At 39.0% G+C, this 27462-nt stretch overlaps 1 protein-coding gene across 2 annotated transcripts in view; it reads right to left on the bottom strand.

Annotated features, from left to right (window-relative positions):
* ccnd2a (cyclin D2, a) overlaps nt 1-27261 on the bottom strand; it is a 122405-nt gene extending 95144 nt beyond the window's left edge. Inside the window, exon 1 of one of the 2 annotated variants that reach the window (XM_079449697.1) lies at nt 27130-27261. Coding sequence is in view for 1 of the 2 variants with exons in the window: in XM_079449698.1 (XP_079305824.1) it covers nt 27130-27171 (42 nt within the window). In the remaining variant the exon portion in view is untranslated. The remainder of the gene's footprint in view (nt 1-27129) is intronic. The other variant, XM_079449698.1, reaches the window with a different exon arrangement.
* Nucleotides 27262-27462: the final 201 nt, after the last annotated feature.

Below are 27462 nucleotides of genomic sequence, written 5' to 3'. Positions count from 1 at the left end.
ACTTCCTGTGGAATCCGAAAGATGACCTCCACGGTGGACTTCAAAGGCATCTGACCGTTTCGCAGTGTGACAAACCCAACCGTTTCAACAAAAGTCATTCGGAGAAGCACTCAAAACCTCTCTCCTCTTACATAAACTTCAAACTATCCTTTCATTACGTTTCTTCTCCCTGCATGTTCTTCTGGCCGTGTTTGTGCATATCCATGTCTGCATTGTCTGGAGGGAAAAACCCAGATGTCTCTTCGGCTGACAGCATTGTGCTCGTCTGATATACGGTCTTGTGTATCCGCTCTGTCTCTCTGACTTCGGCTCTAGAAAAGATAGCGTCTGCCTGTTCCATGAAACTGTGAAAGTGAGCCGGAAGCGGAGTTTGCTACAGAATGCAAAACTTCTGGCTGCAAAGGTCACTGAGAGATTGTTGAAGTCAGTTTAAACCGGGACATCAGAGCCTCCCGGATTCCAGACAAGCTTCCTCTGGGAAAATTGTTTCAAGGAACCAATAAGACCTCCAGTGTTACATACCAAATTATTTACAGTGCATTACAGTTATTGGATAGAAAAAAGCAGGAGAAAAGGAATCAGTACATTGCGTATCTAACAGGATGGACCAGGCTATAAAAAAAATAATCTCAATTATATAACACAGATTATATTGGTACACACATTTTCAAGTCAATTTAAGTAGGGTAAAGGTAAAGACGATTCCCTGCATGGGAAGCCTGGTATTCCCTCCCTGGGTGGTGGGAAGGAAGGCCAGAGCAGACCTGTCCAGATGGACCCAGGCTTGGCGAGGACACAGTGGGGTCAAAACAGAAACTGAAGTATCAAAGCTAAGTGGTCTGCTTCCCGAAACTTGGCACTTTGCAGAAGCACTAAGGGGGGATATCAGATAAACTCGACCCTGCTGTCGGAATGGCTGTGTGTAAGGAAATAAGGTGAAGGTCACGACCTGGAAAGCACAGGTCAAACGTGGCGGCCCGCCGCTCAAAAGCAACCCATGCGATCAGTGCTGCTAACCAGCAGATGGCCGTAAAATCTGAGTACAAGGCTGGTGGAGAAGCAATCGGGTCTCAGAAGGCCAATGTCCGGCCTTTCCGCATGCCGCAATGGATACAGAAGGAACGAGGCGACTGTCACATCAGGACCACCCACTGTCCGGCCCAAGACCCCCTCCCACCCCATTTCATCTCCAGGCTAAAACCAAAGCCCCATAAATGTCAAGATTAGGAAAGGGAAAAAAGCAAAAGTGTTTAGTTAACAGAGACATCTGTGCATGCTCTCAAACAGCCTAGGAAGATTTAAAGAGCTTTCCGCAATTTTCTCCACTTTAGGTATTACTTTTAAAGTTTAAATGTAAGCGTGTGTGAAATGGTTTGAGCTCCATCTTGTTTAAAACCGGCTGAAGATGGCTTCCTTTCCTAATCCGCGAGCTGATCCAGTCTACTAGGATAAATCGCTTGACAAGACCCTTCAAGTTGGCTTGAAGCCTTCATCCGATTGAAGCCTTCCATGATAGCAAAAACACAGAACAGACACAAGGTGGTCTTTAACATCCAGGATTGAGAATAATTGCGAAATGTAGAACAGGTCCACTTAGCATTGCATCCTGGAGCTTAAATGTCATTTTTCGCATGAGTTAACTAGCTTTTAGAGAGAATAATTAAAAGCGAATGTAGATTGGATGCCAAAAACAATCAAGGGGATTATACTGTATAGTTGCCTGCTATTTGAATCAAGGACAAAACATTTTGGGAAGGTAAATTAATGCAGAGTTAACGTCATGTCGGAGGCAGGTTTCAAATTTTTCACATCATTATCAATCTTTTAATCTTATCTTGTAAAGTCGTAATTATATGAAGGCACCAACCTTTCGAAGTTGGATAAAGGATAAAAAAATGGCAACAGCCGTGACAATAAACATGACAAGAGAACATGAAAAACCTACTCCATTTCTTAATGCACATTATTGATCTCATTGTGAATGTTCCATTCCAATCTTTTATCAAAATTGTACTTTAGCTCATTATGGCTAAAGTCATCAAGGCTACGCAATAAACCGGCTAAACAATAGACAAATTGTAGTTAGCCGTTATCACTTTTGATCTTACAGTCCATTCGCAGTAAATTTGACTTCAAATGGCAATTTACATTAATTTTATTTCTACACAAATCTTTTGTTTGATATAGCTAAATAAAATATTAAGTTCAGAAAACAATTCTGGGTTTGAATCCCAGGTAAATCCTGCTCAAATGTCATTCACATTTACATTAAGGCATTTGGCAGACGCTTTTATCCAAAGCGACTTACATTGCATTATCCTATACATTTTACATAGGTATCTACAATCCCCACAACCTTGCGTTGTTAACGCAATGCTCTTACCACTGAGCTACATGAAAAACTCATGTTCACATACACTATCGGCTGTTCTTTGGGGTCTCTTTTGCCAATACAATGGCTGAATGATGCCTGGGGATAGGAGACTAATCTAAGGAAGGTAGTCTAGAGATGTGTTGGCAAAACCTGCAATACTGACAGTGTTATATGGGAATTGTTAAGGGTCTCTATAGTTCCAGAATTGTGCTATTAAAAAGAGAAGAGATAAAGAACGTAAAATCAGAAGATATATACCGTTTTGTATTACTCAATTATTTTATCAAAACATAACTTTCATATTTTCAAGATTTAACCTTTGTCTTTCATATAAGAAGGAATGAATACAAGAAATATGACTTTAATGAATAATGTACAGGTAATAATGTCAGGCTAAGTTGTTTATCTAAATTACAAAATTAATATGCAGAGTACACCGACATATATTATGTAAACACAAACTTTTATTCTGGATGCAATTAATCACTCTTAATCATTTGAAAAAATTATTATTTATCCTAATAGCTTATCAAATACACAAGAAATAATTGAATTGATTATTTGAGCTCATCATTTAAATGAGGAATAGTAGAGAGATTATCTTTTATAATATAAAAACACTTTATTACAGAATGTGATAAACAGATAATTCAAATCCTCAATTCATTCATTATTTGATCATTTAAGAGATACATTTGTTTCTGTCCTCTATAACCACTCTTGCGAAAATAGGTGTAATTCACCATGTAACATAGACGATATAAAAGTCACGTGACTTCCTATTAAAAAGTCTGACAGGAACCCCCCCGCCAATCTTGTTGTCTATAAACCATTTCCTGTATAATGTTTCACTGTATAGTGTTTCCATCTTTTTAATTCGATTACACAAATTACTGTAATAGATGTAATCACAAAGAACAATACAAATTGTTAAGGCGAACTGTAAATAAATAATATTTTAATTCAATAATCAAATTAAATGTCTGTACACCCACTACCCTCTTAAAACTGTGACTTAAGTCTTGACTTAAATTGAAAGCTTCTGGCTGTGTCTAACAATTTAAACAAAATGTATTATATTAAAAGACAATATTTTAATATTGTTAACTTTTTAAAATGATTAAAAACCAGCAATTTCACTACTCGTGAACGTTTTTGGGCTACATTTGTCTCTCTGTCACAATTGTGCGACAATAAAAAAACTATCAATCAAGATAAATCTCTCTTGCGCTATTTTATGTTTTAAATATGAATAATATAAAATGATATACATATACATTAACAATTAATAATTAATAATCAAATCAATTGACAAAAACAAATGCAGCAGATATACAACCTGATATTAATTGGTTGTTTTTCAACTGCACTTACACGTATATCCCAAATTTTGGTAACAAAATGAAAAACGTATTGAATTGAAACATCATGAATCTCTTAAGAGCTACGCATCTCCTTTCACTGACATTTTATTATTTCACTTGACCAGTTTCAGTCTCTAGTTTGTGCCCACCTGTAAAAAGTGCCGCTAATCATCCCTATTAAGTGCCATCTTGTTATCAACATCAACTGGTTAAAGCTAATGTTTACTGCCACATGCAGGACAACAAACTGCTTATTCATGAGTGCAGTTCTTTTGGAGGTATGACATTTGTGGTGGCACGTCAGCTGTTCAGTCTATTGTGCTGTATTTGGTTCGCCACCCATCGATATTGACACAACAGAGGAGGAAACAAACGTGTGATAAAATCGTAGCAACTGCCTCAAATTCTGAGAAGCCTGGTTTGGAAAAGAAAAAGTGCAGAGAACCGGACGTGCGAGCGAGCAAGATGCTTTTGGTTTAACCCTCTTGAGAGTGAAGCACATAAAGAGTCAAGCAGGAAATCTCCATTTAATACATTGCATTTGCTTTTATTGCATTACAACAGAAGATAGCCTGAGATCTACACACATGGGATGTTTTCACAAATGATCTTTTTGATGAACCTAAATTAAACAAACTGACTAGGATATAAGATTGACACGTGTCACTTATCCAGTCAAACGTTTCCTATACATAAATCAACTTTGCCAGTTCACACAGACCCATGTGATGTTTTATTTTATACTTTCTATAGCAACCTTCCAAGTATTCATGTGTTAAGCTCTGGAAACAGCAGCACAAATGAGGTTAAAACTTGACCATATGTGTTCTAGTGAAATGTGTGGTTAATGGTAGGAAGCTTCTATGCATGTCAGGAACGTAATTTAACATTTGCAACAGGCTGTAGTAACAACAGCAGATACAAATGACAACGTGAGAGAATTTACATAGTAGGTGACCATTTGTAAGGGTAGGATGGTTTCAATATCTTAGTCACAAGAAAGCACATATTCATCGATAAGGACCAGATTAAATAATATTCACCAACATTAATAAAACATCGGTCATAATTTATTTACACTTACTGTATGTTGTAAACCTGTACAGTATATAATACTTTGTTCTGTGAAACACAAAAGAAGATCATTTGAGAAATGTCTCTGTCAATACAATCAAAGTCCAATGCTGTTTGGTTACCATCGTTCTTCGAAATCTCTTTGTGTTTCACAAATGTATAAAAAGTCATACAGGTTTGGAATTACATTAGGGTGAATAAAAATAAAAGCATTTTTGTTTTTGGGTAAACTATCCCTTTAAAAAAAACTCCTCATCCAGCAAGCAAATAGCATTGCAAAACTATTCAGATTCGTTTGAGCAAACATCCTGCTTTACACACAAACAACAAAAAGTCACTTTAACAATGAAAAACATGCGATTGAGTACAGACGAAAGAGACAGAGCGGCAGTCGAGAGAGCGACAGATCGCATTGAGTGTAGTAAGCACAGGGCCCCTTTGCCCGGGAAGTTGGTTCAACGGTTGGGGCCCAGATGGCATCACACCTGCGAGAGACCCCAGCTAAAATACAGTGATCCAATCCCATTCAAATTTCCCAACAACGCTACAGTCTCAAACAATGCCATTAAGCAGCTTTCCCAACAAAAGAAATCAGCAATTAGCCTGTTTGGTGATTCTAGAACAATGTGATGAACATTGAACAAACTGATGACACATATGGAAAGTGAATCGCATATACATGAAAAAAATTAGGAGGCAGGTGTTAAATATGCCACGCCATATGGCTTCTCAAAATAGACTTTTCCTAAAGATTAATGCGAACAGTTCAATTATTTACATCTGCACTTTCAAATGTTCTGAGTCACTCGGCTTTCTCAGTTGTTATTGTACGGTGGGCTGTTTGATATCAGTATCTATGGAAACCCCCCCAAAAAGATTGTATTCGTCTTTCAGCGTGATATTTTTACACTGTATAACTTACTAAATAAAAAACTTAAAATACATATATATACTTATAAGACATATTACTGTTACATATGGTTAAACTTTCCCAAATTATTTCCAAGATTATTTTCAAGTGAGGAATTAGCTTATTTCTAAATATAAGAAATGAAAATTATGACCGTAGCATCACCCTAAAACAGCAACTCTTCACTCCTACACAGTGGCCCTTGTGATGCATACAGTCATTATTTACCTTCTACTGCCCGATATTGTGAATGCAGCAGTTCCCTCTAAAGGATGAAGCAGGTATTGCATCCCACATTCAAACTGCATGGACCTGTATGTCACACTTGAGTAGATGCATCCTCTAACTGTACATTTCCTTACCATAATAATAAATTCCCTTTATTAAATATGCTTGCGACACGGAGTCAACTGCAATGAGAGTTAAGGCTGTCTAACATGCAGGGAAGCCCCTAGTCAATGACTGCGTGTATTCAGAGCACTGTCCTCAATGGAATTCAGTATGACTGTATATAATTGACCAGAGGTCCTGTGAATCCCGGGTGTTTGCTGTCAATGGAATGTTTCCGGCTAAGAAACATGTATTGTCTCGAATTGGCAGAAATTTTGTCCGGGAAAGCGTGCAAACACATGCACTGCATGATCACAGTTGAAGACATACCTAGTCATTTTTAAAATAAAATAACATCATAGTGAGTAATTGATGTCCAACTATAGTCCGTTTAAAAGATTTCAAGGTTTTAGTTTTATGTGAATACTATAACCCACAGACTACAACATTTTAAAAACGTAGTTCACACATTGCTAAAGTGCGTGCTCAAACTCATACTTGGAAATGTATCACGCATTCACTTGGGTGCCCTAAATCAGTGAGGGCAGATGTTCAAAGAGCTTGGCACCTATTCAGTGTCTTTTTTCCCACGAAAGCTCATCGAGGGCATAAAAGAATGAGGTTGATCATAGCCGATAAGGCAACTCGTGGTGGCTGAGCTGTACGTTAAGAATGCCAGGCATTACAACAGAGGATTGTAGCGCTTTAACTCCTGATAAACTCAACTGATTACACTGAAAAAAACAGGTCTCTCCTGCTTGGTATGCCATTCAGTGGAAAACAGGGTGGTTGAACGTACAAGGCTGGCAAAAGTCCTAGAATTCAGCACGTTAGGAGGACACGCATGGGAAAGTGCAGCCTTGCTATGCGTGGCCTTCAGCCGTACAGTTCCGTCAGAGAGAGTCACACGTTCATAGACCAGTTCATGTCGACAAGATCTTTTGTTGAGTTTATGTTATTACCATTGAAACAGTATTTGGGGTTTGGGACTTATCCAAGGGTTGATCCCTTGTTTTAAATGGCCAGTAATCTTTAGTTTACTTGCTGTTGGCTAATGCAAGTTCATGGTAGGCATTGCCATTCTACAAAGTATTTAATTGGATAGAAAAAAGTTGAGCGAGTGCAGGATGTGTCATCAATTTCTGTCACACCGGTTAAGAAAGACTGTAAATATTAAATGTGTGCATGTGTTAAATGTGAAATATCACAATCATATGAATGTTCTGAAAGTTAGATACACATACACTGTCGAAAGTCACAAAACTCCAATTTTGAATTTACATGGTTTTAATTTACTGTACTGATATACTGAGTCAGTAAATGTGTATCCCTTAGCGCATTTCTGTGCAATAAGAAACTTAAAATATGTATTGAGCTTTGATCATGCTAAGCAGCCGGATGTCTCTAAAATGCCAATAGATTTAGTCACAATGGGGTTTTTACAACGTGTGAGGCAAAAAGCCACCAGAGTGCCCTCTTGTGCATTGTGCTGTAAATGCATAACAGAAGAATCCAAGAAACTGAACCCAACTGGTGCGTTTGTATGCTGTATGCATTCCTTCAATACAGCACGGATTCTGACTTCTAGCTGTTCCGTTTACTGGAACAGCGACGACTGGAATAAGAAAAATGTGGAACTTGCAAGCCGTTCGGCTCGGTATATCCCGCTGTTCCAACAGCTGACAGCTTTATGGTAACGCAAAGGGAGCGCTCCAAAAAAGCTAAAAGTAAGTTTTACACGCCACAGCAAGCATCCAAAGTCTTCTGTACCCCACTGACAAGCGTGTGTTTTAGACTTGCGTGTCTGCAAGTGACTTAACATACTTCCCGAAAAGAAAAATAGGAGGGGGTGAGAAATAAAAAGAGAGAGAGAAAGAGATTCTGTCTTATTTTAAAAGGTTCAACTGGTCCGGTCTAGAGAGAGAAACAGAGAATGCGTCAAGACGACAGCTGGCCTGCTGATGGGGCCCCGATTCCCTGTTTCTGAGAAAGCTAGTATGGACAAGATAGCTATGTCTGGCCAGAGGGAAATGACGAGAGGGAGAGATGAGAGGATTCAGGGGAGGGAAGGAAGCAGCTGGGAAGCTGATCTCGGTCTGCTTTGACAACGCCGAAGCCACGGTCTTCTTGCAGGCCTACCCTCCATCCCGAGTGGGGAAGTGTGCAAGAGCCTGTGTGCATACAGGAAACCCCAAATGAAGTCAAAATTTATAATAGAGGGAATTATGTAACAGGAAGCCATATCTCCATCTGCTCCAAAGCCAAGCCCTATTGCGCTTCAGACGTTTATTCAACGCATTTGAGAACAAAGCTCTATGGTATGATGACGGACAATTAGACAGCAGTGAATGAACAATAGATAGCAGTTGAAGCTTTTGTGGATTGTACTGTAGTAATGGTACATCTAAACAAAATCTGTGATTTGGACTGCGTAAACTACTGTACCACTCTTTTCTTAAACCATATAAAAAAAGGTTTAATGAAATACATGCAGTTTGTGAATATAATGCAAGTGCTGCTTCCCTATATATAAACTCAACGCCACAATTTTGAAAACGAACGCCAACTTTGCCAGTTATAACTACTAATCTGTATCCTCCTAACTGTCTATTCAGAATATGTAGAAGCTAACATTTCGCTATATGCCATTATTTCAGTAGCACATAACAAATCATAATTACAATATCGTCACAGCGCCAACTACTGGTTCAGAAATATAAAAATAGCTATATAGTAGGTCTGCTTGATTACAACAATATTTGTAATCACAATTATTCTGGCCAGTACGGAGATCACAAACATTTAACATAATTACTCACTGACTTTTAAAAACAGCCGAAAATTTTTATTATTTCATTTTAAACTTAAATTAAACTAAAAAATTCAAAATAAAACTTCACCGTGAAACCTTGCTAAATAGAAAACTATGTTTTTTTTGTATTCGCTGAGAAGCTAAAATTTGGAATTGACAATTGCGAATCATTATAATAAACTGTACATCCCTATACGTAGTTATAAAACTTAGGTTTTTAAGAACATATAATCTGGCAACCTGCATCATCATAGGTGCATTAAATGACGGCAGAGCCAAACATCTGGAAGAGAAAAAAGTCCTGCACACTATTTAACCTTGCTAGTAAAAATGACTATTTATTAACCCATAACAAAGTCACGATTTGCAGGAAACACTCAAAACAACAAGTTAAGGAAATTTGTGTAGATTTCCCGAATCGCTCTCGTATACTGTGTCAACAAATCGGAAGCAGTCTTTTTGGACGTTATTATCAACTTAATTGTTACTCTTTTTTAATAAAAAAAGACTGAAATAGAGACTTTAAATAACGACTGAATTAAAAACGCATGTCTGTCAAAAGAAAAAAACTATGACGCCATGATTCCAGGAATGACTAGTCATTTTCTTTGAATTAGCGCTAACGCAGCATCCAACTGAAGGAACTGTAACAGTCATGTGTAAGAAGTCTTAAGCATGAATACATGGGTGATATTCTCATGAGATGAAAATCAAAAGAATGGTTCATTTTCATCTGGAACTGCAGCCAAACATGTGATTGAAGCAAGCCCTGTTCTGCATGCACTGGCACAATAAGGCGAATGCAGGGTGAAATTAAGCAGCTACATATGCACTCTTGGATGTAGAGAAACCCAAAATTGCTGGCTGTAATGGAAATATATAACTTAATTCAAAGAGTTAAATGAAGCCAAACATTCACCACCGTAGAGTTAATGTAACCGAATGACGTAGACCGCCATGAAATGATTTGTTGTTCGTCTGGAGCCAAACAGCGTTAAGACAAAGAAAAAAAGAATCATTACTGTTTTATTGCTTGTTTCTTTTTTTCTACAACTTAAATGTGTCAACTGGATTAATTAGAGACATATGATCATGAATTATGACTAAGATAAATGCATTCCAACTGGGGGTGTGACTGAAAAGCCTGGAGACTAAAACACTAAATTGCCAACGTTAAACTATTTAGAAAGATGCTTTTACAATGCCTGTGGCCCAACATGCTCCATTTTGCTTTGATTAACCATTAAGTGCTAGAAATGTAACATATAAGCTGTGTTCACACAGCATGCAAATCCGGTTTTCAAATGCTCTTTAGATCCTAATGATCAACTGACCGCACTGTCATTTTGCATGGGATACAATCAGGTCAGTTTATTCAGACAGTGAATTCGACATCCATCTGTTGCTACAGTAATCATGCAATCCTTAGAGGCCAAGAGACTTTCACGTTACTACATCTGACAGTTGCTGTTAATGTGGAAAGAGAGAATGAGATGTATTTGCATTGGATTTTTGATGTTTGTCTAAACTAGGGAAAGTTTTTTAACGGTGTAGTCGACTATAGTCTCAAACTAAGAATGGCCCAGAAGCGGATCAAACACTTTGCCTGGGTCCCATGTAATACATTTGAAAGATTAATGGATGTAGGCTATTAATCAAACTGTTCATATCCAATTATTGTAGCTAAAACAGGCATATGTGTTCCACTTTTCTTACGTTATGATCATTCATATTTCTGCATTTGTTGACGCCGTCAAATAACGTCAATCCGTCCTTCATGCATTTTAAAGATTCAAATATTGATATTTATTATCAAGTAATTGTTAACATAACTCTGTATAGCTTTAACTTTGTTATTTTGTGCCTGGATTCCACGCTTCTGTCTGCATTTTTCACATCGAGTCAATAAAAACCCAATACACTATAGTTACGCACGGCAACTTTGATATGACATAGTTTGCTTAAAACCTACCCGTTTCCTCCTTCAAAACCCCCACAACTCGTCTTTCAAGTGCTCATCTTGTTTTTAAAGGAAACATTAAAACGAAAGTCATTTAAATTATAACATTTTGTATAATTCTTTCACGTAATCGACTGTTGTTTTCAATGTCGACTAGTGGGAGATTACCGTTTAAGGGCATACTCACATTTAGTCCGGTTGCTCTCAACCGCACCCTAGTGAGCACTCACACCAGTCAATCGAACCAGGCTTTAGGGGTCAAGCGCGCCCGGGCACGGTTCGATTGGGACAATGTAAATAGGCCCTTAATGACTAGTCCAGGAGTCGGCAACCTTTGAGACCAAAAGAGCCCTTTTGGGCAATCTACCACCAAATAAAATTTGTCTGGAGCCGCAAAATATATGTACCCTTTGAATGACTATAACACAGGTCAGATATTTCTTGTAGAAAAGTAGAAAAAAGACGGATTGCAGCAGCAGTTGTAAACGGGTATGTGCCTCTTTTGTCCACTTGTGATTCGTTCGACCAAAACGCATCTTAATACCAGGCATAAAACACCGGGCCTTATAAAGTAGCAGGGAGCCACAGCAGGGGGGCAGAAGAGCCACATGCGGCTCGAGAGCCACGGGTTGCCGACCCCTGGACTAGTCGATTAGTCTCGCAAATCCCCAGTCTAAACAAAGCCATAATTTGATTCTGTTTTAATAAAATAATAGCATTCAACTTCAAAGTGAAACTGCTTGTTTGAACAGTCAGACAATAACCATTCTGTTATGAGGCTCTAGAAGGTCAAGCCAGGACTCTGTTAGCATATTTGAACATGTAAACTTAGGAAAGCAGCAAGATCAGCACCACGCTCCCTACAAAAATGTTACCAGCGGCTAAGTGGGAAAGCATGCTAGCTATGCGCTGGATGGAACACAGGTGATATTTCACGGAGTTCCATGCCTCACCCAAAGGGTGGGAGATATAGCAACGGTTCACGGCGCGTTTCTGCAACTCCCTGGCCACAAAGTTCATACACCTCTTCCAAAAATACAACATTTACAGAAGTGACAATGATGCTCTCACGACGTGTGACATTTTTGTGATGGGGGCACACAGCGTTTAAACCACAACACTCTACCAAATGACATGCACATCTCCAGAGGGAATTCGTGTTTATGGTGTACTTAAACAGATGTCAGTGAGCTAGCGTTTGACCCTGACACTCTGCAAAGTCCCAAGTAATTGACCTAATGGACAATACTGGCAGTGAGGTCAGAGATTTTCCAGCACATCTTCCCACAGATTAAGACTAGACTATAATTAACAATCTGGTTTTGATGGCACCACCTGTCAAGTACAAGACTTCAAGAAAGTTAACACCATGACATGTGAAGTTTTAGTTACCCAGTCATTTCTGATAGGGAAATGTTGAATGAAGGGACAAAATAATACACTGTAAAAAACTATGAAATGATACACTGTTAAAAAACGATTGTTTCATTCTTTTTGAAATACTGTAAAAATTATTACAGAAGCGAACCGCAAATTTACAACTTGAGCGTAAAAGAATGTCATTTTACTTTACAACATATTTTTGGTGCCCCAGCTGCCCGAATTGTTTTACTTTTTTTTACAGTGATATGTGAACTGGGGTTTTTGGTCCAATGAGATTTCAGAGTGGGCGGGACTGCCTGATGCTGCACCACATCAAAATCAGAAATCATCCTCCGTTGCAATTTGATCGCCCCCTGGTGGCTGACTGCAGTACAGGTCATAAAACACACCCTCCTTATGTAAAGGAATTGGACTTATGCCAAACTAAAACATCAAATCACATTCACATTTACCAAAATGATTAGTTCCCTCGGTTTATAACTATGGAGTTATCTAAACACACAATCATCTTTAATTTAGATCTGCAGAAGACGCAGAAGCCTGTTAAATTGCTAATCTAAGTTGTTGGTAACATAGTTTGACATTTCGTTAGCCTAGTGCACTACACGCAGACAAAAGAAACCCAGCTACACATCAGAGGTTTTCTGAGGAGCTCTGAAAGACAGCAGCAAAGTTGAAAAAAGAGGGGCAAGAAATCGTCTCTCTGCCAACGTGCATTAGGAGAGATTTACACCAGACAAACTGCGTCTGTGCTTTACTCGTGAGAGCGAGATGTTTCCCCCTTGGGAGAGGACAAGGTGAGAAGATCTGCCTGTCCTGTCACCACCAGGTTAGTGTTTGGGTGGGACTCAGCTCTCTATGGCAATAACTGGGCAGCGTTTCACTGAGAAAATTCAACACTGACATATGTGGACGGTGGAGAAACAGGCATCCTGACAAATGAAAACAGCTGGACCAATAGTTATGCAGTCAGAGTTTTCATCACTCTGGAAAATGTTGCTTTTGGTATTACAGGTAGTATGAATTCTACCTTCAGATACTGAGATGAATTATTGCACATATGATTATAGAGCTCAACATTTGTGGTACAGACATGATGATATCCCAAATTTTGCCATCCGAACAACGGTGGCACCCATTCATTTCTATTGTATTGACACAAAAACAAATGCAAGTAATTGATCACCGCCATTGTTCGTTTACCACCATTCTTCCAAATATCTTCATTTATGTTCTTCAGAAGAAAGAAAGTCGCATAGGTTTGAAATTACATTAGGGTGAGAAAACGATAACAGAATTTTCATTTTTGGTTTCAAAACGATCACTGCTCATTTAATGCTTATAAACACAATGGGATCTGAAAGAATGGGGTTCTAGTCAGCATATTCACAGAAACACGGCTTGACACAAACCATTTAGTAATTTAACTTCACGTGCCCTATCCAAGAATCATATAGCTTTGCCTAGTAACTGGTACAACACAAAAACACCGTCCGGGAAATGTCAAAGTTTACGAAAAACCTTTCTCTGGAGAGACCAGAAATTTTACCTCACACACTAAAACATCTGTTTAAAATGATCATTTCTTTGGATACTTGACTATCCATAAATGACGACAGGCTTTCGTCAAGTGAACATGTTCAGCATGCGTGTTCAGCAAAGTTGTCAAAAATAGTGTCAGTATCTAGGCTTTTGATGATGTGCATTGACTGATTTTTTATGTTAGGGAGGCGATAAAGCTGTGAGTTTGCATATGGGACCTGTCTGCAGAATTTCAAAGACAAATCTTTTCGAAATTGTCATTGACATGTGAGTGCGTACAGGAGTGGGTGTTGATGTCATGTGATATGACATCTGCACAGTTTCTCACTACATTGTTACTGGGCAGCAGTGGCCAAAAATGACCCGCGATGGAAGGAAACTAGACAATTTAAGAACATTTAGCTTTGTTTGGCCTGTGTTTTGGTTCTCTTTTTGTAGACATTTTGCAAGAGGTAGAACAATGAAACGATAGCGATCGCCCAAAAATAAAAATTCCGTCATCATTTATCCTCATGTGCTTTAGAACTTGTGTATGACTCTTCTGTGCAACAAAAAATAAGATATTTTGAGAAATGTCTCAGTGAAAGTTAATGGTTTCCAATGTTGTTTGGATACCAACGTTCTTCAAAATATCTTCTTTAGTGTTCTGCAGAAGAAAGAAAGTCAAACAGGTTTAAAAAAGGCAAGAGGGTATGTAAATAATGATGATAATGTCCATTTCAAGTCTTTTGACCCTATCTCAGTGTAGCGGGCTTAGGGTGGTAGAGGTTCTCGTATAAGCAGAGGTGCTCATATAAGATCCTTTCAAATTCTAAATACGCCCTGCCAAATGTCGGTTCATTTCGCTCTGTTTGAGAGAAGCCACCGGGGTAAGACTGCGTGTGTGTAAATGCCTTCTTTCGATAAAAGCTTATATGGCCTTTAAGTATAAGCAGACTCCTTTGTCTGTCTGCCAGGAGTCATTTATATCTTCAGGATTAGAGAGAGCGAGAGCAAAGCCACGAGGCCCAATGTTTTCCAAACACACTGCAGTTAAAACAAGCGAGTCGGTCTGAAGCGGCTCCGTCGGGGCCTCAGTTAAAGAAGCACACCCTCCAGAAACTGTTTAAATAGAGTGTAATAGGCAGGGACTGGAGTAATATCTTCGCCGGCAATGAAATCACCCTTCAGCATCGTGAGAGACCCTCTCACATGCACACGAGAGAAAAACGAGAGAGCTCTAAATAAGGCCAGACTCCAGCGGTGAACGTCCCGCGTCCACACGTGAGAGATGCTTTTAATTTCCTCTAGCTGGTGGTGGGTGCATTCACTTGGCGCGAGTGACTTCACGAGTTGGGAGGGAGCGTAGTTGTTTTGTGCATTTAACTGTGTGCGATCTGGGTCGGTCACATGCTCACGTGACTAACGCGCCACTTACCGGAGGCATCATCACATGGTTTGGCCAAAGGGCCAATGTTTGGATGGTTAAAATGACCCTACCAGCAGGGGCTGTAACTACCGGTTTTAAAGACGGCATAAAATTAAAATATTATATTTTTTAAGGTATATTGTACTGTTTTTTGTGAATAATCTGTGCCCTTACAACCTTTAATCAAAACATTGACCATCCCCTCCATCGAAACGACTTCTCATCACTTCCTGTCATGAGGAATGGGCGAGGGTGGAGCTTTTTCATGGGAGCACGTCGATGGTGAATCTGTTGAGGAATAATCCTCCACAATTGACAGCAAACTTGCATTCAAATGCTCTCCATTTTGTTAGCAAGGCCCAACTTCCAATGATCCAATCAGTTGTCGATGTTGGAAATCAAGTCCCGCCCTAAATTATCTCTAATTTTAGAAGCTGCTTTCATAGGATATATGTCACAATATGGAAAATAATATTTTGCATGCCAACTTTAAATTAAATTCAATGTAAATTGTTGAAAAGCAGCTTTTCCAAAACGTAGTTAGATATGCAAGAAAATGTTTGAAAAAATAAACATGACAAATAACAATAAAATTACAAAAGGGGCTAAAAGGTGTCTTTACTGCTATCAAAAATTAGCCCCATATTCTAAAACTAGATGTATATGTCACAAGATTTCTATAAACGGGGGAAAATGCAATGTTCAGTACAGCCACTCTAGCAAGGAAAGCCCGCCTTCCAGTACAACAAACCAATCGTAAAATTTCTGCGGGAGGCTCTGTGCAACCTTTGTGTACAGTTGGATGGAATAGACTGTATGCACCCAGGGTGATGACGTATGTCCGCTAAAATCTCGTACTGCTTACCCACTCCCGCTTTTTTGGGGGGCTCAGATAATTTGTCACTAAGCTTTAAACAAAAAAAGTAAAAAAAAAGGTTTCAGCGACTTGACAGCACTACAGCGGAGCATTGTTGAGTGACTCTGTGATTGAAGGCTCAAATGTAGGACAGCAAACAGTTATGGGGCACTTTTGACTACCATTGTATTTTTTTTCTGCTATGGTAGTCAATGGGGGAAAAATCTGTTTGGTTATAAGCATTCTTCCAAATATCTTTCTCTGTGTTCATCAGATACACAAAAACATTTATGCAGATTTGGAACAACTCGAAGGTGAGTAAATGTTGGCAGAATTTTCATTTTTGCGTGAAGTATCCCTTAAGTCTTTACCCTGTTTGGTTGTCGATGTATGATGTAATGTTTGGATAATTTGACTAAAGTCGTTGACCGTAATCCTATGTGCATCTTGAGTGAAAACATCATTGTTCTCTATGGACGCTACACATGTTCCAGATGATATTGAGCGTAACTGTAATTGTAACTGAGACAAAAAGCGGAAGCGATCGTGCATAGTCTAACGTTTTTTTACCGCAATTTAGGCTTAAAGTTATAGTTCACTGATAAATTTGAATTCTGTCATCATTTACTCACATTCTTGTCATTTCAAATCTGTATGACTTTCTTCCGTTGAACCCAAAATAAGACATTTTGAAGAAATTTGTTTAACGAACAGCACTGGGACCCATTTACTTCTATTTTATGGACACAAAATCCCAGGGCAAAAGAATGGGTTTCTTCGATGAGACTATGTCGCTCCGGCGCTGGTAATGTGAACTGGGATTCAGTGAGAAATGTTGTTTTATTGTGATCTTAGTGAGCGTTTTTAAAAGATATCAGTTTTCTCCATTAAAATAGATAGGACTTGGTATTGCATGACTGAAATAGCGACCCTGAAGTGTTGCAAATATGACCATCACGTGGTGTTACTAACCTTAAAAAGACGTGACCTAAATCACAAACAATTATACTACGTCTGCATCTTACACATCACAACTCATTATAATCGCTTGGGACTGTATGCGTCCTTTTGGTGCCATCAGCATCGTCATTTTACTGCAACCCCAATGAAGTCACATGTCACTTACAGCTCCAGAATTAATGGGTGATGTTAGGAGTCGAAATGTCTACGTCGATGTTCTGACGCTTTTGGAGTAAAGTGAACGCTTTGTGCAGTCAACTCTGGTGAACCGGGTCCGAACCCATCAGAGCAAGGCTCCACGCTCCGCACAGGCATGTGGAATCTCTCTTTAAACCCATTGCAAATTCCTTACTCTTGGCAGGCACTCAACTCTTAGCTTTATACCCTCCCCTTCATCTCTCTCTCTATATCTCTCCGTCCTCTCTCAACCTCTTTTCAAGGAAGCTGGCAGTGGAACTGTAGACTGCATTCTGTACTAATTAACATCTTACAGATGAAGACCACCAAACTGGTGAACCGCCACACTCTGAGCACACTTTGTATTTCTTTCTCGCCGGTCATACGCACCATCTTGGTGTGTATCAGGCAGCGACGGGGGCCTCTCCGGGGAGATCAACAGAGTTCTGAACTGAAGGCGGTCACCTTCTCTGGAGATACTTCAGTTGACTGTTCACAAGTCAAAGATGTGGGCACTTAAAGAGCGTGATTTAAACGATGAAAGCCGATACACTTCCTTTTCTTTACATTTCTCAAGCATTCGTCTTTGAAAACTCCTACACAGTTTGTATAAAATACACATTATATAATAGCAAAAACAAAGAAGAGCTTGTAGATGATGCTGCTATTCAATGTGCATAAAGTACAGACATTTGAACCCATTCAAGGGAAGTGTTAGATTCCTCCTACTTGTCACTCACCAATAAAATCCCTACCATCTTGCAATACAACACAAGACAACCAACAATTTTAGAGACAAACGTTGACTTGTTCTAAGGTCTTCAACATCAGGTCATAGAAAATCTCATATACTCTTCTTTCAAAGCCTCTTTGACATGAGGCAATATGTATGCATCAATCACCTTTTCCAGCATTTACCAAAAGCATATACACATATTACCTGTGGTCATCCATCTCTAGCAATGTCTTTCTGGAAAAAAACACAAACAAAGACCTCTCTGATCACTGCAGAAATGGTTTAAGGTCTTCGTTTAGACCCACGCATGCTTTTCTGGCGGCATATGTTTATCGTATATCCCATTTAAAATATGCTGCGTTTCAGATTTAAACATTTTCTTTTGGAAGCAACGTTGAATTCACTAACATTTTATTATCGTGTAGTCAAATCTACCTCTGCCCGATGTTTGTGTTAATGTAAATTACGAAAATGCAATACGTTACATTATTGCAGACATTTGGGGTTTTTAGATCACGGAAACATTCATGCTTACACATCTACGCATTTCCAAACAAATGCTCAAACAAACTTTACACCAAATAGGAGGTTAAATAATTAAAGAATTATAAATAACATTAATTATATAGAAAGTAACAAAATAATACCATGATAAAAAGCCAATTTAGGCACCACAGGTAAACTGCACATTGCAAATCCTGCACATTTCCTTTATCCAATAGAAATCCAGTAGACCTCCACAAAGAATACATAACTGTTGAGTCGTTTTAATTTAATATAACACAATTAATTTAATATAAAATATTCATATTAATTAATATGAATATTAATAAAATAAATTGTTATATTATAACCAAACACAGACCAGAAGTTAACTTCAGGCCAGGCGCATGCATCGGACTAAATCGTCTATAGTACTACTGTCGTGTAAATTGTTTTAATTAAAATCTAAGATGTTTGAGATTTTAATAGTATAATAGTTGTGTAGATGAATTAAATAAACACGAATAGGTCACTGGTGTCCACCTGTCTTAAAGAGGCAACAAGCTAATTTCCCTGACAGCTGTTGTTTAGGTCACAGTTTACGACAGATTTCAAACTACGTAATTCCGTCTAGTTCAGCTCCAGCCAGACTTGCCATTAAGATGGATGGCAATGCTAACAGATAGCTTTCTTCACTTATTACAGACTTGCTTTGGATAGAATGTCTGTTAAATGAGATTTTACAAAAATAAGTCAACGGTTATAAGGCAGGCATTTGATAACTGGCACAAAGAATGTGGATCTTAAAATGCACGCTTGTCAGAAATCTGTAACTGTGCTTAGGTTCTGTGCTTCCATACTCAAATGAAGCCTTTGTCTGTATTATTGCTTCTCATGCAAACTTGCTCAAAATTGTTAAAGGGATCGTTCACCCCAAAATTTAAGTTCTGTCATCATTTACTGTATTTAGCCTCATGTCAATCAAAACTTGTATATGAATTACTAATGTGGAACACAAAGGAAGATAAAAAGAAGACAAGTTAGCATGAGAAGCAATAATATACACAAAGGCTTCATTTGAGTATGGAAGCGCAGAACCTAAGCACAGTTACACACAGCTGAACTAAGCAGGGTGAATAGCTTCATTTCTGCTAGGGTTGGACATTAGCCCCATCAAATTTGCACAGACACGTGGAGTCTGAGCGACAGAAGCCCTGCAGATGCGACGAATGGACCCATGCCCTGCTGTCAAAATCCGAACCCCGGACAAAACCACATTGTGTGGGGATTTATGGGAAGGCCCACAGCCTCCATGAAAACAAGGCTCTCTGTGAACGACGCACACTGGGTCGGTGTGATGCCGGCCCTTCGATGGTTCGAGAGAATAGCGAGCAGTGTGAGGCTGTGAGAGGGCGAAGCGGATGAGGCCTGTGAATCAAACAGGAGGAAGATGACACTTGAACGGTTCTGCTGTGGATGGGAGGGGGGTTCGCGACCAAACAGCTGCGTGACAGGAAAGCCCAAGAGGAAGCAATCTGTGAACAAACTGTTTGATAAATGAATGGGAGCTGGGGAACTAAGTAGAAATTAGCGATGCAAATTTCTGTTTCTTTAGACGGCCGTTATTTATCGGATGTTAAACTGACAAGCCCTATATCAAACGTTTTGCCAACGAGACTGGGCCGTGTTTGTTTAGGATGCCTGTATGACTTTCTTTCTTCTGCAGAACACAACAGAAGATATTTTGAAGAATGTTGGTAACCAAAAAATACGTAGGTTTTGAACCACACGAGGGTGAATAAATTATGACAGATTTATTTTGATAGCAATTTTAATAAAGCTGCTAGTCCAACACCAAACAAGTAGATCGAGAGACATGGAAAAGCTGTTAACGAACTTAAAAGACAGTGACGCTTGATCAACAACCATGTCAAAGACATATTAAGTGTTTAGCACTTGAGGGCCACCTGAAATAAGTTACTGTCAGTCTTGAATAACAGATCCATCAAGATAAGGAGGGAACCCACCCCTGCCTCACAAGTCATCTACGTGCACGCAACCAAGCGTGCGTATCTCTATGACAGTCAGTATGGGGATGTGTCAGAGGTAAATCTGAGACTCTGGACTCTCAATGGCAGTCTTGTGTTCACCGCCGCGGAGGTGACTAGCTATCAGGGCCCCGCGTTGCACACACAGCGCCCGCTTTTTCCATTCTGTCAGTGCCGAGAAACACACTGGTTCCTTCCAAACTCAGCGCCACTTCATTAAATGACTTCAGACTCTTGGCAGAGGCAGTGGGAAAAGTCTATATTAACTGTGTGTGAGATCCACGGGGTGGCCAACAAAGGCTGTGGTTGTTCCCCGTAAGCGTTGATGGTCTGGGGGTTCGAGATTGGTAGGGGTACCTGCAGATGCTGCCGTACACCTTCTACTAGTGGAGGAATGTAGTATGTAAATAGAACCACGTAGGGGCAAAAAATGATGACATCATGAAGCGAATGCAGCTGATTGGCCGGTTCGTCAGGAAAAATGGGTGACAGCAAGATTCCTATTGGCCTCACCCGGCTGATAAATCGATGGAATTGTGCTTATTCACATTATGAGGTCATTACTTTACATGGCTGAATGAGAACATCACGTAACAGATGTAGCCTTCAGAAACTGGGCTGCAACAATAGTGACAAACAGCCTGGCAGATCCCTCATAACAGAAAAAACAGAGATGGAGATTTTTTTTTAAATGAGTGGCCTGGATTTGACTGAAAAGTTGCTTGCGGTTCCCCCTCACAGATGGATTGATTTAGTGCTTGTTTCAGGGGAAATGTACACAACTTATTGAGTGTTAAAGGCCTTGCTCCATTTCAGCTTTACTGAATCGGAGCTTCTCAACCTCCATTAGCTCATCTCGCACCATGGATTCGACGCAGACTTCAAAACTTCCAAAAAATCCAGCCCAATTATTCAGCAGTGTGCACTTTGTGCTTCCCAGACCAGTTCTGCGATCATTTCTTGCATAGTACAGTGAAAAGCGTCTTTCTGCAACAAGCCTCTCGCCACACAAAAGCAGCCTTTTAGCACGTCATCGTCGTCAGACATGGTCTGTGGTGAGGACTGAGAGAGGCAGTGATGTCAGGATTTACAGTTTGTTTGTGGAGGAACTGGAACTACAGTGAAATGCGGAGTGATGAGAGAGAAGGACAAGCTAAAAAAAGCGTGAGTAATGGGCTGTGTCCACCGAGGCGTTTCTGCCGGCGTACGCCGTGTGTTTTTCTTCCAATGGAACGCTGCGTTTCCCACGATGAGCGCCGGGGTTCGACCGGGTGTCCAGAGTTGAAAATTGCTCAACTTGGGGCAGAACACTCGGCCACAGCCCCTTAAGGCTTTAAAACACTTCAAGACGTTTGTCATATTTTGTCCAGATTTTCAGTCTGGATTTGTAGCAGAAAGTCAGTGCCAGTCTTCAGATTTGATGAGTTAGTGTGATTCTATCGGAAATTTTCAAAAAGCAAACATCAACCTGTACCAAGGCGTCGGTACAAACATAATTTATTCACGAGAAATTCGTTAATCTGTACTTGGACGTAAAAAACAGACACCTGCTTTGAAGTTTTCCACAATTTTTATTTGATTAAAATTTGAAATTTGGCCGTTGCTCAGCTCCCGTTGCATCATGGGATAGAGAGGTGTGCATCTGATGAACACTTACAAATCCCTGCGGAAGCAGTAGACCATCCGGGAATTTCTCAACTACTGTTTTGTGCATACTGAGGATTAGGACATACTACTAATGACTATATAGTATGGAAGTAGGCGATTTCGGACGCCTGGCAAGACTGCAATCCACTAGGTGTCAATATATTTCAATTTGTGCTTCTCTATTTAAAAAATGTTAAGAAAAATCACCAGTCTGATGATCAATATTAAAAGTCTTTACAGTATATACCGCTGCTGTCCTTCAGAAACCTTGTATCTCCATATTTCGTGATTTCCTTGTTTTGCAAATATCTAAACCAGGGATTCCCAAACTTTTCAGCCTGTGACCCCCAAAATAACATTGCCAGTGAGGAGGTTAAAGTGTACAAACGTTGTGCTCAATTGCGCACATGCACATATTCTACCCAAACGTGCATAATGACAACACCAAAGAGCACAGTCTAACACAATATTATTTTATAGTTATTTACTCATTACTTAACTTGTTCTTATACATAAACTATGAAGTATTACTACAGATTGTCGAATTTCATAAAACCGTGCATATGGATGTGCCTTTTTTGATAGCAGAGGACGATGGCACCTTGAAATTGTGGTGCTTCTCCGCCCTCCTCCGCTGGCCTCCCTGCGTTGTCTTTGGTCGATATTAAGCAACGTTTCATTTCGACACATAAGAATGTTTAACGTGGTGCTGTAAATGAACGCGTTGCACCTAATTTAAAGCTAATGTCGTTATTGTGACGTAATCACCTCAGGGGTCATGATCGAGGGGGAGGAAATTCCTAAGGCTGATGGCTGTTATTTGTCTGATTTTATTTTTAACTTAACTAATATTTGTATATTTTGTCACACTTATTGATTAACATCACATACGCCATTTCGAATAATAAAAAAAGAATGTCTGGTAATCATCTTGCGACCCCACCCTTGCGCCCCTCCGGGTCTAACCAATAAAAAATAGTGCTTGTCAACTTTGACAACACGTTAATTAAAGGGGTTATATAGTGCGAATATATTTTTCTGTGTCTTTGGTGTGTTATTAGTTGCCCACGCATGAATTAGATATGTAAAATTGCTAATATTAAAGCGTCAGAAAAAAAATATGCATTCCACCTAATTGCGAATGAGAATCGGTATCGGCAGATATCACTTGGTGGAGAAATTAAGTGCATGTCCTATGCTGTGACAATAAATATTAATGTTAATAAAACAAAATAGAATGGAGAGACTTCTAGCCCAGTTGAGCAAATGAAGAGCAGTCCGCTCAAAAAGGAAATTGAAGAGACATGTAGCTGATTCCTGCCGTATATTTACATATGTGTGTCAGTCTGAGAAAGAAAATCTACTGTATATACACATATGTATTCCCAAGCTGCATTCACATTAACAGCTTCTAAGATACAAACCTCCCTCTATATCAAACAGCAACTAGCGGGGTTTACAGGTAAAGCAGTGTTTATAAAAGAGTTCACATCGGCTGCAGCCTGAGTTCAAACTGTGTTTTCCTCATGCATGTCCCTATTCATCATTTTTAACATAGACACAAGCAGGTTTGGTTACATCACATTACAGGTAGGTAGTGTGGGACAGTGTAGGTAATGTACTGGCTGCTCCTTTTTAATGTGACAGAACAAAGCATCTACTAGACTCGACTAGCAGTGATTGTGACAATGCAGCTTCTGCCAAAGCAAGTATTAAATATCACGAACTAAGCTTCTCAATGATCAGGGGAAAATCCCTCTCTGAAAGACAGAATGACGGTCCATAAAGCGGGGAGTTGCTGCCACCCTGTGGTCATTGAGAGGAGAACTGATGCTCAAATTGTATTCTAGGATTGCAACTGTTATCTGAACAATCTAAAGCTTAATATGCTGAACTACCACTGTTTTTACTCAAACAACAACAGTAAGAACAATATAAATATAGCCGCAGAATCAATTCCAAATGTTCAATTAATCAGCATGTCTAGATGTATTGTGGCCATTCCAGTGTCTGTTAAATTTCAACTAAATCAACAAAAGTTATCACATTACAAATATCTTTTAGAACTTTTCCTACATACATGTACACATATTCCTGTTTTATTGCTTAAAAGTGTATATACATTTAAAAAAATTATTAAAACAAAAATAAATAATTATTTCTTTGCAGCATTTGAAAATATAGAGAAACTTCTTCTGTTATTTAGATTTTTTATGTTCAGTTTATATTTTCTGCAAATCAATGCAAATAGAAACAATAAGTTTTATTTCAAATTGGGGAGAAATATCGTTAGTAGATTATAGAAGTAAACAAAATGATAATATTACCAAACACATACCGTTAAATAGTAATATATTATACTGTATACTCTATTATATGTTATATACAAAAATATGAATTCATTGACATAAATACACTTACTTTAATACAGTGAGCGGAAAGAGTAGCTCCATACTGTAAATGTTATGTACAAGATGCCTGATAAAATCATAAATATGCAAACGCATCTGTTTCCAGCCACATTTTATCATTGTATTTTCTTGTTATGTAGTTAAACTGTACATTCTTTGTCATAAGAAAAATTCCCAGGAATTATTTAAATCTGAGTCTAACTGGAAATGAAGAGCATTTACCATAATGAATAACTCATATTTCAGTGTTCATGACCCCAAAAGTAAAACGGTTAAAATTATTATTCTCATCACTGATGATTTCGGTCTCTAATGGTCACGGCTGTGACAAAGGCCCTTCACAGAATAGATCAATATAATATAGGCCTATCATTTAATGTAATGTAATATATAAATTCTGACCTTTCATTAGTTTGCATTTGGTAAATTCCAAGCTAACGTTTCTTTGTTTTCATTACAATATGAAAGGAAACGATGACGTCAAGCTGACCCAGATGCGTGCTATCAACACCCGCAAACAGCTGCTTATATGACAACAACCGTCACATCCGGTTCAAGAGCACAACAAAGAAAAACAAAGGACATACCCTGAGTATACAATGCACACATGTATGTTGAGTGAACATTTTTACTACCATAATGAGTCGACTAGATTCTCTGTTGGTTTAACACTTTGTAAGTTGATGACTTTTATGTGTGTGTGAAATCACGATTATGCCTTTTCTTCTCTCTCTGAAATAAGTTTTTTTTTTTATGGGTTGGTAAAGTAGGAACTTGTCTAGTCTACAACTAGACACACATCTAGCAAGATAAAACTCCCAGTCCTTGCCGTTTTTGCTCAGCTCTTCCTAACTGAAACAGTAAGCTTAGAAGTACTAGCAAGTCAACAATGTCATTTCTCAGAAGAACCACAGCAGGTGACAGCATGCGTAGGAGAGCACTCAACTGTAACAGCCACACGAAGCAATCAGCCATTTTGATCTTAAACATAGAAGAGTGTTTCTGATATAGATTTTTCATATTTTGATAGGATTTTATTACTCACCTTTGATATACTTAAGTATATTCATATAGCAACAAACCCCAAAATATTTTGTATATAGTCATTTATTTAATATAATATTTATTCACCTTCAAATTTTCTCCTGCAGAACAAAAAAGAAGATATTTTGAAGATCGTTGGTAACCAAACTTCGGCCCCCACTGACTTTCCTTTTACAGACACAAAACCACAAAGACATTTCTCATCTTCTTTTGTGTTTCACAGGACAAAGAGTCACAGAGGTTTTGACCAACATGACAGTGAATAAATTATGTCAGAATTGTAGTTTGGGTGAACTATCCCTTTAAATCTGTCATGACTTCCAGATATGTGTTACTGGGACAAAATGACCTGTTCTCTGACTGACAAAGAGACCTGGCTCCATCTCATCTCGGCAGTCAGAGAAGACATTGTGTTCCTGATCACACCCCCTTGCAGGAAGCTACAATCCTCCGCAACCATCCTCCCTCCTCCTCCTCCTCTTCCTCCTCAGGAGACAGAACTCTGGATGAATACTGTGTGTGCAGAACCGAGGCTGTAAAATGAACGGCGTACCCACATCCTGTGTTCTAGCACAATTTCTTGTCTAGCACCTGCCCCTTACCTTTTTGCAATTACAGAAAAACGGAACTCTGCTGGGGCATTTTCTATTTTGTTTTCAGGTTGCAGTAGTATTTTTACATACATTTATGCAAAAACAGCTTCACGTGTCATTGAATAGCAAACAAATACATTCAAACATATAGATTTGAGAGAATTGTGTGAAGTTATTAAATGCATTTCATACCACCATCCATTGATGTGAACCTGACCGTGCACTTGCATCCTCTGAATATTATTATGATAGTAAACAACTCTTTTGGGCATAAATGAACAACAACACAAAGATCTCAATTAAACCTTGAATGACAACATGGAAAAATGACTGCTATATATAATCGCACACTAGCTAAAAGAGTGTACACTGTTTGCCACCTGTGCTCTCCAAAAAAATGGTTATATGCTCACCATTTTGTGCCAAGAGGAGGCGAAATCTGGAAGATTATTTAAGAACATCTGATCTGGTTTAAATATAGTAATGTCTCAAGAATTTTCCATGGCACAAAACTTAAATCTGATAAAATGATGAAAACCTCATCACTAAATGATACTGTACCATTTGGAGACATACCCAAACCAGCGCCATGAAAAAGTGACCAAAACCCCTACACTGTGAGACAAACAATATGATATTAAAATAATAAATACTAAGGAAAGAAATGAAATGCCGCCCACTTCTGCGAAGAAACCCCAGGGGCTCAATTGCGCAAGAGTGCATCACTTACGATAGGATCTGTTTACGTTCATTCTTTAAAATAATAATAAACGCGAGCTCGAATGACTATTTATAGTCAACAAGTGTTTATATTTGTTACACTACTAAACTAGTCGTCGTGTGACATGCAAGTTTGTAACAGTGCACACAATCTTTTTAAAGACAAACGTCCCGGATGTCTGCCAAACATTGAAGTTGCGCTCGATGTCTAGAGGTGAGAAAAGTGCTCCTAACATCGACGTGAACAAATATTTGACTCATACAGAAGCTCAAAATATTTCTCAACATGCATCTTACCGGATTGAGTTGTGTTTGGCAGTCGTCGTCAAACGGCAGCATCTCGTAGTAAAGTTTCCATACAGCGTGTAACTGTGTTGTTTACAAAGTATCGAGGAGAATTCCGATTGGTCCCGGTCAGGCCAAGACGACGCCCCGAAGCTTACGCCTCATCTGCGCTGGTTATATGGCACGTTCCCGTTATAATCCACGGAATTCTGCCTTACCTTATCGCGGATTTGTTTATTATAATTACCGTATTTTTACTCGTCGTGTCGTTCGCTAACACACAAATAACGTATTTGTTTAGTAACGCGTTTATAATCACTTCAATGCTGTAATACCATTAGGTGG

The sequence above is a fragment of the Barbatula barbatula genome, assembly GCF_947034865.1.
Source record: "Barbatula barbatula genome assembly, chromosome: 25".
Classification (NCBI taxonomy): Eukaryota; Metazoa; Chordata; class Actinopteri; order Cypriniformes; family Nemacheilidae; genus Barbatula; species Barbatula barbatula.
This window is presented reverse-complemented; position numbering and strand designations above follow the sequence as displayed.